General features: G+C 40.5%; 1 protein-coding gene across 3 annotated transcripts in view; it reads right to left on the reverse strand.

Moving 5' to 3' along the window:
* LOC132910725 (laminin subunit alpha lam-3) overlaps positions 1 to 16327 on the reverse strand; it is a 195805-nt gene that overhangs the window by 38259 nt on the left and 141219 nt on the right. The window contains exon 1 of one of the 3 annotated variants that reach the window (XM_060966628.1): positions 8331 to 14353. The exons of the other annotated variants lie outside the window; for them this stretch is intronic. Within the exon in view, the coding sequence (XP_060822611.1) occupies positions 8331 to 11946 (3616 nt within the window). The 5' untranslated portion in view covers positions 11947 to 14353. Of the gene's footprint in view, positions 1 to 8330; positions 14354 to 16327 lie in introns of those variants that run through there. 3 annotated transcript variants of the gene reach the window in all.

Below are 16327 nucleotides of genomic sequence, written 5' to 3' on the forward strand. Positions count from 1 at the left end.
AATATCCAAAATACGGTACTCGTTTACATTAAATAGGCGAAACACATGCCTGCTTAGGCTTCACATTTTATTCGCGATTGAAATACGAGAAAATAAATTTGCATAGAAATTCGCATAAAATACAATGCAGTATCTATTTAACGTACAATACAAATTCCAGTTATTACCATTATTTATCGTAACCAGATTTTAGTTAACGATTTGAACTTCCGCTAGTTGAATTCATTTGCGTAAGCTCCTACTACACTACTCCGATTCTATAAACTGTTTGTCTCCCTACAGGTTCGGATAAATGCAGTTCTACATTGGGTTACCATGACGAGTCAGGCTCGTTATTTGAGATCAAAGGTTTACATTTGCAGCACTCGTTGTGCATTGCAATTTGCACCTACGGTCGGTGTAACGTGACGACTCAGTAGATGTAAACAAGTGCACGTGCTCGATACATGTGCGAGGCAAAGCTGGGTCACAATTTGGTTGCTAGAAACATTGCTAATTCGTCTGGACCAAGGGTTTGCGGTAAAGCCGAATTTACACATGACGACTGCTTTCCATCCGCCTATTGAAAAAAGAAACGAAAGCAGCGTTAATCCGCCGTGTTCCTTCAAAGTGAAGCACCGTAAATTCGGCTTAAGGCAATTCTGCCACAGGTTTGTCCACAAACGTTGACACTTGGCAGCCAATAACTACAGCAGCATCGATCACGTGAATATCACGCGACCGTTTTGTTTGTACTTTCTGACTCCTCTCGTTCGATCGACTACAGTGTCCAATACCAAGAGCGATTTCCTCGATCGTACCTCGTTGTTGGTATTTTCGCGGCGTCCGACAAATCCACGTGACAGCACCGCGTCTGTACGGGCACGAGGGGAAAGCAGAAGCGCGATACGACTGGCAATCAAGTCGTAAATCACATTTTCACAAGAGTCCCGTTGTACATACCTGCTGCACGTGGGCCAGGTCCGCTGTCTTGCTGAAAAGGTTACGGCAGGAAGCGATGAAATACCGCGAGCGAACATCTCGAGCGCGTTTATTGCAGAGGAAATAAGAAAAGAGGAGGAAAGACCAGACTTACGACGATGCGCGCGCGCGTGTGTGCGTTGTGCATGCGTATATGTTTGAGCAAACCAGGAATAAATTTACGGCGTAAAATAAGAGTAAATAGAGGTAGTGCGGCTAGAAAAGGGGTAAAGGCTTCGAGGGTGCCGTAATATCGTTGTAAATTACGCTTATCGTCTCGCGTGATGCTTTGACGACCTGACGGACGTTGATTAGAAGAAACGTTGGTAGAATGTGTGAGAATTGAAATGGCGAGGTTTCTTTTTCTTACAGCAACAAAGGTTAACCGTAATTGTTACGCGCGGTTCTATAGATAGTTATTAGCTTATATGTGTAGTTAATTATCGGTTATTAACGATGATTAAATTTCATGCGTATGGATATAACGAGCGAGCGAATGCAAGACGACTCGTTGTGAGGATAAGACGATCGGAAAATACAATTAAAACGATAGGGAGTAGAAAGAAAATTTCATAAACAATTTTGTATTAAAGTAGTTTGTAATAAGATTCTTATGTTAAGTAGCCTATAAATTGTTTCCTTCCTACTCGCATAATAATTTCTATAATATTTGGTCTCATTCGCATTCTTCGGTTTTTTATGAAGTTAACAAATATACAAAACGAGTTCAGAAATCAGAAGCCGGTGGTTGGTTAAAATCATGGAAATAACGATAGAACGAAAGAAAAAACGGGTTCGTGTGCGGATGCGTCTAGACACCAATGTTTTTTCTCCTCCATGGTCTCTAGAATTACAGGTAATTCTAGTTCGACGAAAGTCACTATATCTCATTATTTTTAACACTTATTTTTAGTGCGGCAATTTTACATGTTGATCTTTCGTGGTACCATGTAATTATAATTAAAATTTTACGAGGAAAATTACCATTTTTAATGTGGACTTTTCGAGCAGTTATCGTAAAAAATTAAGTCCGAGTGGCTACATCAAGTAGCTGCTACCATAAAAGTTAAAATCTATGTATTCTTCTGAGTCGAGGCAACCTGTTAACGCGTTAAATATGCTCGTCGACTTGCGATGAATTTTCCTTTCTGTACGATCAATTATTCACCGATTATTTAACAACGAAGCAAAAGCTCCAAAATCCCTACAAATTTTACGTTTCTTCACAATTTTTTAACAAACTTTTGTCGATGCTATCGTATGCTAAGATACTGTGCTTGATAAAAGGCAGTGAGCAACGTAGCTGACGCTTTTCCCGTTACCGTTAATTTTCCGTCATTGTTAAATCAAGAAATTTATTTTTACGAGTTCCTAGTAGATGGTTATACGATGTAACAGTGCTCGAAGATTCACCACTCGTTGCCATTAATAATCGAGAGGCATAAAACTCTGTTCTGGCTCCGATCATCAGCCCATCCTCGTATCGACAAGTTACATCGTCGCCGATCGGAATGTTAATAAAGGTATGCAAGCAGTGCGCTAATAAAGAGCGCGTTACGAGGCCTTCCTCGAAGGCCAGTGCACGTGGATGACCACCCTGACACGGGTGGCCATGCAACATTGCGAATATTCGCACGGTATTCACGCAGCCTCAGCGGTAATCTTCTTGCGCTATGATCTTACTAAGGTGACGTTAATAATACGCGTTACAAATTAGTAAAAGATTGTTACTTCTCATAAAACTTGAGATAATTATTTGACTCTCTCGTAATAGTAACTTTCAAATGTTAATTAAGATATTTTAAAATAAATACGACTACTTAACGGAGATCATAATCGCTATAAGACAGAATTTTAAAGTTATGGTATAAGAGATAATATCTTTAATCAAACATTTTTTTTTTATTACCGATAATCGTTATCGATAAGGGGAATTTAATTTTGGTTACCAGTAAACCGTATGAATGATTGGAATTTGTCTTTCTCTTTTTGGTTACCGGTAACCATTATCGATGGTCCGAATTTTATTTCGATTATCGATAATATAATAACCGAGAAGAATTCCGATCACTTATTTTGGTTACTGCCAAAATTTGGATCATTCATAATGGTTATCGTAACGAGAACAATTGGAAGTTAATATTCTTTGATCATTTCCTTTTTGAGAAATGGAAACTGGCTTCCATTTAAGTAATTCTTCTTAAGAGAAATTAATTCTTACTCGATGATCTTTTGCCAAAAAATGTTTGAAACAACTGTTATTTCGAATCTCTTCTATTTTGTGATGTAATTGCTAAAATATTTCCAATACGATGACAAATCTAGTTTAACAAACGCTATTATCAAACCTGAACTTTTCTCGCTACTTTCAACCAAGAAAAAAAAGTGTCATATCTAATAATAGTATGGACGATAACGAAACATTAAGATAGCCACCTATCGTTAACTTTTATACTTGAACGTTTAATAATTTATCAAATGGAGACAAAGATTTCTAGTACTCGTTCCGTATATCATCCGCAAAGTTTGTAATTAAAACATAAGATTTTGCTATCGGCGATGATGTATAACCAGTCACTAATTATGGATACGAGTAATTGCTCGTTCCAAGTTTCATCTTTCGAAAATGCACGTGTAGCCGATACTTGGTATTTTTCAAACTTTAATCAAAGCGACCACGACGAGTTTAATTACAAATATCCTTGCAACACGTGCATCGCTTCTTTGTACCGCGTTATACAAATAACGATGTCAATTTCGATATCTCTTATCAGATAGCATCTCGAATCAGTGTATGGTCAAACGAAAAAGGTCGGAAACCATGCATCGTACCCAATAAATAGTAGATCGTGATATCTGTCACGATATAACATTGCAAAAATACGTACACAAAGATAATTAGTTAGGTACTCTATCGTGTCATTGCGGCTGATATTGCGTCGATTCATAACTTTCAGACATAAGGACGAGATCTTGAATGTTTGTTAAGGAAGAAATTAGGCTAAGAATTCTAAGTATGTTGGGAAAACATTCGCAATGTCTTCCAAATTCATCGAAGCGTAATATTACGATTTATAGATTATGATAATTCATGCATACAGCGAGGTAATAGTATGTGAAAAATGTCATATAACGTTTCAGAAATAATAATCTCGACCTTATAATTGATCTAAAAAATATCGAAAAGAATGTGATATAGCACGTTCTGTATGTAATCAGAATTGTTTGAATGAAAATAATTCTTCTTAAGAGAAAAGAACCTGATAAACTTAGATGGACATTTTGATTCGAAGAAACAAAGAAGCTTTTAGTTCAATCTGATAAATCAAATATGTGTTTGAGAATGTTTACGGTCATTATATTCCATCGTATAAAATGTAATATCAATTACCAAGAAGCATCTGAAAATTGCATAATAAAGTAGAAGAATCTAATGCTCGTCCAATACTACAATAAAATTGCTGAGTATTGCAATGTAACTAGCAAAAAATTTATTTCGTAATAATTGATGGAACGTTATATATACTAAATAAAAAACTCAATTAATATTAGCTGATGGGAATGGCGTTAATTAAAAGACGGCGAACAAGATCCTCGCCGAGGCCACCAGGACCGTGCATTTCTACCAACGATCGCAAAGAATCGTGTTCAATTCGATTATGTTGTACGTTCTTGTGATTGATACCGGTCATTAACCGCATTCGTGACGTAATTAATGGGAATCCATGCCGGAGTTCGTGCTATGCGAGCAAAAAACTAGTCGTATAGCAGTAGCGTGAAAGTATTTTAAATAACAGCAATGGTGGTTGGTAAAAAACCAGCTATGTAATTTGGAAAAACTGGGAAGTATTTCGAAATACAGTAGAACCTACCGTACCTGAACTAATAAGGAGACAAAGATGTTGGAATAATAGAAACGTGAGTTATTTTTTATATTAAAAATTAAATTAACTCTTACTCAGATCGAAATATCTATTCCGACTGCTACATTTGATTTACTCGAACGAGAACAATAATTATACGAATTGAAACCTTACAACAATTGTTTAGTTTATTTAACTTTAATTTATTTTATCTTTTAACTTTTTTAAATTATCAATTATATTCATGTAGCGTTATATTCGTATGATATAAGTGTTTAATTAAGTTCGTATATAATTGCTGTCCCTACAAATCAAACAAGCCTCGATTTTTATGTGCATCGGTGTTCTAATTAGATGATCTAGGTCTGCGATACAATAATCTTCTTATCGAACGATTTCATTATTTTTTACCAAATCCATACCAATTGAGAACAGATAACTCAATAAATATAAAGCGTAAAGTGTGTCACTCTGCTATGAAATCGACGAGATGGCTTATACTATACAAATTTAAACGAAAGGAGAAAGAGAAATGATTTTGAGAATGATAGTGACAGAGTGAAATACAAGTTGATATCTTATCTACAAATTAATAATACGATTACTTTTACTATTTTCTTTTTTCTTTGATATCATCAGTACAAAAAGTATGTTTCTCAAATTGTTTGCAAGCGATACAATGACTTTTGGAATTATTCGGATAATGTATTTTATTAAGCGCTTGCGATTCTCTCGATCCCATCTCTACTTGAACACACTTTTGCTCAGACATCACGCACTTTTCTGCGTGCGAATGCACACGTACATCTGCCGACACGTTGATATGCCGATATTTTTAGTTCCTTCGTCGTTCTTCAATGGTACGTGCCTACGCAAATACCTTTGCGTGGAACTTTTCTTTCCATTTACGTTTTTCCTCCTCTCGTTCGTTTCCTCCACCTCACGGTGTAATCGTTACCGTACCTCTTCAGGGTATTGAAATGCCAACGATAAGAACGAATAAACAAGTTCTGTCTCGAGCATGTAGCTTATATATTTTTCAACAGACAAGTTTATAGTCAAAATCCGATCTAGATGTGTTAAGTATGATACAACGTGTCAAAAGTTCTCCACTACTTTTTTTTATTAATTTATATAACTAAACAAATGCTTCGTTAAAATCGCATAGAAAACGTATAGAAAGTGTTTAAAATCCTTTGCAAATTGTAGCAAGATTCTTTCAAAATTTGGAAATCCCTTAGAATCGCATAAAAATTATTTGATAGCTGGATAAAACGAAAGATAATGTTCGACTATTCGATGGAAAATTACAGTTGGATTTCTACTTTTACCAGAGACATTGAAAAGTTACAGAAGTATTCATGCGATTGTACAAAAGAACATCGGTAACAAAGTTAAGCGGAATGAATGTTACAACAAAATCTGAAAAACATAGTAATCGGAAGACGTAGAAATCCAAACCTAGCGAAACGAACCGTACTTCAGGGTTTCTCCGACCGAGAAAACGGAAGTCGAGCGAAGGCACGGCCGCTCGTGTTAGGTCGATCGGAGATTCGACCTCCGACCCTCGCGGCGAACTTGAGGAGCCTCGAACGCGGCTCATTAACCGAGCGATGTTTCGTCGGCGCGGTTTTTCTAGGAATGAACCTGGTGCAGCAATAAATTGCAATCAACGCCAGGGGATATGCTCTAGCGACGTTTTATACGTTCAACGAATTTTGCGACCCCCGTGAACGTACGGAAAAAGCGTAATTAAGGTTCGTTGGTCGAGCGCGGTACAAGCAGACTTCCGCTGTAAAGTCACGTGCATTTTCTTCTGGTTTCTTTCTGCTAGGAAAACAGAGATGATTAGCCCGTCTGATATGATTTAGCACTGTATTTTCGTATAATGCATTTTTCTTAGACCATTAGCGGCAAACGCCGCAATTTTACAAATTGGACAGATATAATACTAAGTTTATACTAACATAACTGATATATAATAATACGTTTTTGTGTTTTAATCAGATTTTATTGGCATTTTAAAAATCCTACCGCCCTTAGAATCGTTTACAACTCTTCGATTTTATCCCATTTGGAATATGCTAGTGTCATATGGTTTTATCGATCTAAATGGACGAAAATTGTGGAAAAAATACAGTATGAATTCTTGTGCTTTATCTCACGTGCATTTGGTTATTCGGTATACAACCGCGACCATAATTTTATAATGATCCCATACTTCATAAATTGAATATTACTATCACGTTGGAGAACAGGAACAAGATAGCCGATATTCTTTTTTTATTCAAGGTTATAAATAATCTCGTTGATTGCCCTCGGCTTCCTCAGGTTGTAAATTTTAATGCATGTTTGCGTTCTTTGCGTAATACTATGGCTTTCCGGGTTGAATTCTTCGTGAACGATATTAGAAACAGCGACACGATTGCCAGGATATGTGCTATGCTAATGTAATGTCTGATCGAGTTGATTTCTTCTATGTATCCTTTCACGGGTTTAGATGTTCGGCGTTTACGACAGTTAACGCTCAAACAATCGTTAATGTAGTATCTTTTTCTATCTATTTATCTATTCCTGTTCTGTTGTACTCGTAACTTAACTTTTGTAACGTTGTAACTTCTATATTTATTGTCTGCTGCTGTCCTATATGTCTAATAAATAAATAAATAATTTGGACGAACATTGGAGGATTACATAACTTTGTTATTAGAATGTTGTTTTAGACGTGCATTTATATAGAGCATGACGTTTAATGTTTTATGTTAATTATTATGCATTCAGTATTATCCGCGATAAAAGCTACAAGGAACAACTTGGAATTTTAGTTTACTATCCTGCAAGATTTTTATTATCTACGACATGGATATCATACGAAATGGAAAGTTTAAAAGGAGAATGTACACTAGAGATTTTAGAAAACTTCACACCCTGGAAAAGGAATTCTAGAATTTAATTATCTGTTACATGTTAGCTGCAAGTTTATTACAAATCTGACATTTAGTTTAATTGCACGCAACTGTATTCTCCACCTGTACGTTCAAAGAGAAACGTTTGCACTCCAACTTTTATTTCTATTTCACAATTTTTCCTAACAACTCCTATCTTCATAACCAATGAATAACGTTTTGACGTTCGCCAATCCTTTTTCCTATTTCTTCCAAACACCTTCGTTTTTTCCAAGAGAAGATTCTACATGCGTACTCCATTCAAACATCATAAATCTTTTTCTTTCAATGCCTCGAGTAAATGAAGAAACAGATGAAATCAACGTTCTCACGAGTTTCCTACCTCGATACAACATGCTCTATCAACTATATAATTAACACTGATAACATTTTTGACACGACTGCTTCGTTTGTAATAATATTTCAATTCCATTACAGTAATACGCACAAAATTTCTTCTCCCCTTGCAAATATATTTCTACATATAATTAATTAGATGATTAGCTGGATGAAAACGTATTGAAAGTAATAGAAATTTGACGTTTAACCTTCTGTTACTCACCGTATTTAAGTCCATGCCAGTTTAGAGCCAAATCCTGATATTTATTCGTCGGAAAAGCATTCTTAAATGGCGGAGGTCTCGATGGCGAAGAACACGGTTTGTAAACAAACATACACTGTACGCACTTCCGGTTCGCAGCTGGTGCCGTTGGTACCGGATACGCCGGTTGGATGTGCACGTATGCCATGGGGGTGGCGGACTGCGGCGAATAATAATTCGTATATCTCTTTCGACGAATAATCGACTGTTTCTCACGGTGCAAATCATCCTTTCGAAAGAACGATGAAGATAATTGTTGATCTTTCGAACCGGCTTTCGTGTCAAATTTTGCATCGTTCGAAAGCTCATTAAGCAAATTCAATTCTTCGGACTTGTCTTGCCTTCCAAGATTTTGTATCGTAACCATAGAATCCGACGATTTCGTATCTCGCGATCTAGTTGCAAGTCCTCGAACGTTTGAAAATTTCTGCGACGTTTCATCTATCGTGGACTTCCTCAGTTCTAAGAAACTATACGATTTTCCATCTCTCGAATCCACTTCGAATCTTCGATCATTCCACGAGTCGTCGTACGAATTTAATCGTTCGGATACGTTTTTACCCTCGAACCATGGCATTTCGCTCGCGAGACCGGACAATCTTCCGCTTAGAATATTCCTATCTACCTGTTGGTCTGCCAACTGTTGCACTTTATTCGTATGAAACAACATCCCGTCTGCCGACTCTAATCTCCTTCCATCCTTTCGTATATCCGCGAAGCCATCGCGTAAATTCAATTTACCGAAAGTTTTTTCGCCGGCCGATTCTTGCACCGCGTTCGACTTATCGGTCACCGGAGGGACCATCGTTATCTGTTCGTCAAACAATTGGCCGCTTCCACGAAGCGGAGAGGAAGCAGGACCGGCTTCACGAACGTTCGCATCGTGGCGATCTCGACGATCCGTTATTTCGTATCCGGCGAGTGTCTCGGCGTAACCTTGTGCGGCGTCCATCTCACGAAAATCCACGGAAGGATCGGTGGCCGGAGGCGATCGATCGCGAGATCTCGTCTCGCGCGTTCCTTTTTCAAGGATGTTCTCGCGATTCCGTTCCACTGCTCGACCTTTACGGCTTCTGAACGGCTCGGACGTCTTTGCGGAAGATCGAGTCGGCCCGTGATCCTCGCGAAAAAAAAGCACACGGTCCTTCTGCATTCCAGCGAGAACAGGCGGCTTGGCTCGGGAGGAATCGGCCGATCCCGAGATCGATTCCTCGTCTCGTTTATATTCTTCTTCCCTGTCTGCCTTTTCAAAGCCGGATAGCTGGTCGGAATTATGGAAATCACCGACGAGCTCGTCCGAGAATCCGACGTTTAGCTTCCTTTCGACCCTCCGGTCGAATCGAGATTCCGTCGAGATTGATCGGTCATTTCGATGACGAGGATCTTCGTTATTTATATTCGAAAGAATTTCTTTTTTCTCGTTCGATTTAGAAGCCGACGACGATACATCGTACGAAAGAAGTTTTCGTTGCGTTCGGCTTTCGATGTCGCTTATAGAGATTAATTCGTGATTTAATTCGCTCTGCAGGGAGTGCGAATATCGCGTGGAGATAGCAGTACTTTCCATTTTTGCCAGACCATGGATTTCGTCATCGTTTTCACCGCGTTGCCCGTGCAAGGTTAGCGAAAGGCTGTTGCCCGCGTCCGAGTAGTAACTTCGCCCCAAACTCTTCCCGACTTCATTCATCGATTGCCCATTCACTCGGTGCGACAAATTCTCTTTAACGTCGCTCCTTTCACCGACAGCCGAGCCATTGAGCGCGTCGCGGGTCTCTTCGTCATCCTTCGAAAACCGAGTCTCATCCTGCTCGCTCGTGTTTCCAGCTTCCTCGCTCCTAAACATCGTATAATTCGCCTCATCATTATCGTTCGATCGTCTCTTTGGATCTTTCGACGACACGAGATCGCCTCTCTTTGTAATTGAGATCTTCCTCGGTCTGCGGTTATTTTCTATGAGCTCGATCTTTTCAGCATTCGATAACCGAAGGGAGTTTTCATTCCAATAATTTTCGCTTTTCCTCGTAATTGAGCTGTACACCGGTTCACGCTTATTTTCTATCAGATCGATCTTTTTAGAATCCGATGGAAGAAGTGAATTTTCACGAGAATAACCTGTCGATGTATAATCGTTGTACGAACGATCGCTTCTCTCGCGAGTTAATGACACTTTTACACCGCGATTAATTGATTTTCGATTACCTTTATCGTACGCGTTATCGGTTTCTTCTTTTAAATCCTGCGATGAAATTGCGCTGTTCCACGGATCGCTTATAGATTCGTAATTATCTTCATTTTCTATAGAAACCGTAGGATTTCCCGCGAAATACATCAATCCGTAATTATCTTCGTTTCCCGTGTTTTTCTTCAGATTCTGCAACGAAAGAGATTCATCCAAATAACTCGTCAACGCACCATTATTCTCATTCCCGATGTAATCGCTTCTTTCAGAAGCCAATAGCGGAAATGACTTTTCTACTGGGTAACTTGTTAAACCACCATCGTGTTCATCTTTTATCCCATATTTTTTCTCCAGGCTCCACGACGGAAGCGAGCTGTCCACCGCGTAACTCTTTGATTCGCCGTCATTCCTTTTCACATCCCATATTGGAAAGGAACTTGGCACCGAATAACTTACCAACTTTCGATCGTCGTTTCTCCGATCATTTCTCGCGAAACTCCACGGCGGATGTAACCTTTCAACCAAATAACTCTTCGATCCACCGTCATTTTTATCATTCCTTTCAACATTCCACGATAGAAACGAGCTTCTTGTTAAACCATCTATCGACACGCGATTGCCTTCTGCGTTTTCTACGAGATCATTTTTGTCGAAGTTGGACGACGGAAGCGGCTTCTCGATAGAATAAGCCGCTGATCTAGAATTACCTTCGTCCTCTGTACTTCTCCTCGGTTCCACCACGTGACTCGTGGATTTCCTATCAGCGTCACCGTCGTTTTTCACCACATTCCACGGTGCAAGTGAACTCGCGATCGAAAAACTCGTAGCTTCTCCGTTCTTTTCATCGCCGCTCACCAAATTTCTTACAGGCGACTTATCGACCGTGTAACTTTCCGACGCGTCGCTTCCCACGAAATCCGACGATTCCGCGAAGCTCGTCGATTCTCCATCAGTTGTCTCGAAATCTCTCGCCGGACGCGACGTTCCGCGCAAATAACTCTTCGGACGTTCGTTTCTCCGAGGATGCGACCACGGAAGCGAGATCTCCTCCGAATAGCTGGCCTCGTGTTCCCCGTCAGGTTCGGCATTCCGATGGACGTCGATCGAGGTCCGCGTTTCTTGGTCGGTCGCTGAATAATCCTGGCTGGAAGCCTGTCGATGCTGCCCCTCGATTCCCGACCCGTCGATCGGCCGTTCCTCTTTTTTCCCGTGGATGTCGCGCCGACTGCTCGATCGGGACGACGCGACAGCCACGCTGAAATAGTTCCTGTCCGAATCGATCGGCGTGGACGTAGACAACGCGTCGCCGGCCGTGTCGATCCGCCATGCCAGCAGCAACAGGGCCCCTACTCCGAGGGCCAGGACGCCCCGGGTCCACGCTGACCTTCCGGGGTACATTTCTACCCCATGCTCACAGGAAGCACCGGCACGTTCCTCCGCGCCTCTATCATCACGCTGTCATCTCCGAGCAATGGATCCGCTTCGAGAATGTCGACCTTCGTAAACGGACTGGAGAACAGGGGTGCGCTTGCTGAACGTACGATGGATCTTCTCTTTTGACGCGATTTCGCCTGGTACAATTGATCTTGCTGATATTTCTCTCTCGATGGTATTGCGATATTTTGACAGTTTGTGATAGTTTGATGATTTTTTGGGCAGAAGTTGTAACGACGATTCGAGTGATTTTTTATTTTGCAATTAACGCTCGAGTTTGCACGCTTGCTCGTTGCAAGGAGCGCGAATATTTCGGTAGCGATTCGAGGCGATTATTCAAAGTGCGTTTCGATGGAGTTGTGAGATCACCGTCTCGATTTGTTCGTTAATTCGTGGCGAACACGAACACTGTTGAGATATTAATTCGCTCTTGATATCGTTAACTCGAGATGTTCTACGGTAAGCGGATTTTCGTTTGAAAATTACGAAGGTGATTTAAAAATAGATTTAAGTTTGCGATTATTGTTCGTTGATTATTTCGTCGTTCGCGAATCGTTTGATGGTATTCGTCGAAGGAATTTTTTCGTAAATAAGTCGGACTTGCAAGGAGGATTTAAGAAGTAAATATAACTAACGCGATAACGATAACCTGAGTGCATTCATTGATTCGTTGCAAAGAAATCACTGTTGAGACACGTGTCTTCGATCATGGTAATTCGAGACGTTCTTCAATGGACAAGTTCGTTTTTTAATTAGGCTCGCGAGGACGATTTCAGATTTACGATCAGTGTTTGGCTTCGCTATATTGGTTCGTCGCGAAGCAAAATCCTGGCCTAACCTGAGTCTCTGATAATAATAATAATTTCTTCAACAGGCAGGTTTGTCTCGTAATTGCACTTGCGACGACGATTCGAAGGACAAATGTAACTCTGCGATCGTTGTCTGCGTTTGTCTATTGACTCGTTGCAAACCTCTTCGAAGTCAAGTTGTTTCGAGCTCTTTTATCAAATAGGTTTGCTTTGAAAATAGTCTAACAATCATTAACTTGAATTTATCACTATGTTCGTTCACTGATTTATTGCGAGAAGAAATACTATTAAGGCACTGAGTTTTCCGCAACTATCGTTCACGACGTTCTTCAATTATTATTTATCGTTACAACTTATTATTGCAAATTATTCATAGACTTATCTTCACGAAGTAGCTTCGACTTCGCGACCACGTTTAAGTTTATTCACTTACTCGTTGCAAGAGTCTTTAATAATGAAACCCCATGACATTCTTCAACAAGCTTTCACATTCGTTAAATAATTCTGATTTGATCACCTCTCGTTTCAATAAAATATATCACTCAACTTGTTACCATCTAACTGGATACTATCGGAATATCAGTTTCTAATAACGCTACCTGGCAACGGAACCTCGAAAGCAACAGTGCGTTTGATCCTCAACCGTACCACGAGAACAGGTTCATTTCGACTTTGTAATCACTTATCGAGTTTCTTGGCCGATTCCTCGTTCGTCAGAGCACAGATAGCGCGAAGATGGCAACCATCGGTCCAATATTCGATTCGAGGAACGAGCGACGGGCGCGTGTTAGTTGGCGGCGTGGATCAGCCGCGGCGATTGACGCGACTCATAAATCATGCTAGTTTCTTTTTTTCTTTTCCTTTTCTTTTTTTGTTACGGCAACCAAAAAAGAAGGTTGCGCGGATCTACGAAATCTCGTTCCAGGCGGTGGCCGTTTCTTGCGCGCATTCCCTCGGGGGCCGTCGTGCGATCTCCAGCGGTGTCCACGGGAGACGCTCTTGTTACGCGTAAAAATCGGCGAGGATGGCGACTCACAGGACCGTCGACACTTTCAGCCAGGGAGTGCCGATGAAAGATTCATAGGGGCGAGAAGAGCCACGGCGCCAAAGGTCGGATCGAGAGGTTCCAACGGGGAGAGATCGCGAAAGGGAGAGCTCGCTGACCGGAAGAGAAAAAGAGCTACTCGATCGAAGAACCCGTCCTCGGTCGATCGACGAGACCGCCGATTCCTCTTCGAAAGGTGAACGCTTCCAAGCGGAGAGAGGACACGACCGATCGAGACCCTCTTTCGAAATATCGCGAAACCGCGAGGAAAAAGCGACCGAGTGCATACGTGGACCACGACGAGGTGAATATGTACCGGCTTCGACGGCGGCCCGAGAGACACTGACTTGCTACCATTACCATTAGCCGCCTTTGCCCTCTCCTCTCTTCCTCTTCTTCTTCGTCTCGCGGCTCGCGTCCTCCTCCTTCATGCGGGAAACCCGAATCTCTTCTCCGTACCTCGTCGACCGGCGCACGTGGGTGTATACGCGACTCGCTTGTCTCTCTGGATCGGAGAGGATCTGTCGTGGGATCCGATGCTCCCGTTTTTCCTCGCCCCCTTCCTGCTTTAAAAGCTCTGCGCACTCCTTAGGGTTACGCCACGCGCGCGTAAACAATACGTCTCGCGGTCCAATCCAGGCGCCGCAGCTTTTTCATTGCGACCAGGAAGAGAAGGATACGAGGCGAAGTAAATTTGGATTTTTCCTGGGAAAATGTTTCCTCTTTACGAGGGACAAACGATGAAAATGGTAATAGATTTTAAAGGAATAAATTTCCAGAACAGTATCTTTGGGATGTATAGATGTATGTAATAATGGAACGTGATAATAAAACGTTAAGATATTTGCGATAATCGATAAGACGCGTGATGCTTTTGAAGTTTTGATAACGTTATTGATAAATTCATTCAATGAGAGCAATTGCACGAGGCAAACGATGAGGAAGAATAGACTTTGCAATGTGATATCTAATTTATCTTCATTGATATATGTGGAGTAATGTGGAGTAATGCAAGTATGTGCACACTTTCTATTTCGAGAGATTTTAGTAAATTGCAAAAATAGTCAGTACGTGTATTTTCTTGTGGATATCTATAGTGTTAAAAAAAGAATTCGAAAATGCAATTCTTTGTGTCATAGTTAACAATCCTAACGCTATTCCTCTTTTGTTAGAAAAATCTTTTTTCTTGATCGTAGAATATACTATAATATCTGTAAGCGGTGTAACTCTATAAATCGTAAAGTAATCGCATTATTTCGTAAATTATCGCAACACTGAGATCGTACAATATATACATACGGAATAAAGTTTATAAAATCGCAATTAGTTTCTCAAGTTACGTAAAAAAAAAGAATTATTTCAGTCAGCAAAGGCACGTAGCCACTGAGTAAGCTTCCCGTTTAAAACGTTCAGTGTTGATATTAGAAAAGTAGGTCGAACCGAGCACTGCGGTGCCTTGTTATCGATTGTTTAGCTGTTAGATAAGAAGATGATGTATTTCGCACTAGTGCAAAGATAAATACGTTTTCTAATGCTCGCAAGGAGGTAAAACATTTCAAACTAACTGGAATCGCTCTTTTAACTTTCTCCATTGGAAAAAAGAATTCTAGCAGAATTCCGTTCTGAAAAGAATTCTACGCAGAATATTATAGTTAGTCTTATAGTTTCGCCGTTACTTTCCAAGTATTCTTTAAACGTTTCTTGCCTGTTTTTAAAATATCGTTTAGTTGTCCGATACTCGTATTTAAATAATCACCAAGATGTACTAAGATCCAATCGTTAAACGTTTAAATGTTTAATAATGAAATTAAGTACTTTCTTGAAAATTTGTGAAAAAATAAAACATCTCGCAAAGTGTTGAGTATTCTATGACCTTCACTAAACGATATTGGATAACTTACGTATTTTTTTTTTTTTTTTTATAGTTTGACCTAATTGTTAAAATCATCCCATGTGGGTTGGAATCATCATCAGGATCCTAATTATATTTAAGAAACGATCGTAAATTAAGAATTATAATAAGGACCACATCTGAAAAAGGACTGTTTTTTCATCCTCCGATGACATTCGAATTAACCCGCTCGATGCCCAAACGCAACCGCGTGTTCGCATAAATATTGATCGACTGTTTTTTCTCGCCCAGGTACACGTGTGTACATTCGTTGCATATTTATAAACTGCCTTTAATGCTCGGTGCATTACGAATGCGGTTGCCAGAATCTCGTTTCGTAAGACTCGGTTCTTCTTTTCGCTCCTGTATGACTGTGCGATGTTGAGCGCGGATCCGATGGCGGTCGGTCGAGAGAGGTCGCGAGATATCGACCGCCGGCACTTACTACGTATTCTCTCGCTGTTCAGCAACTCCCGTTAATTACGCGCTCACGAGCGTACCGCTCGGATTTCGCTTCCGGCATCTAGGCTGCCGAGAATTTCAGCTGAGCTGCTGAGGAACCGGCTGGAATGCGACACGACTCGCAACAGTTCCATCAGC

This window comes from Bombus pascuorum, chromosome 9, assembly GCF_905332965.1.
Source record: "Bombus pascuorum chromosome 9, iyBomPasc1.1, whole genome shotgun sequence".
Taxonomy (NCBI): domain Eukaryota; kingdom Metazoa; phylum Arthropoda; class Insecta; order Hymenoptera; family Apidae; genus Bombus; species Bombus pascuorum.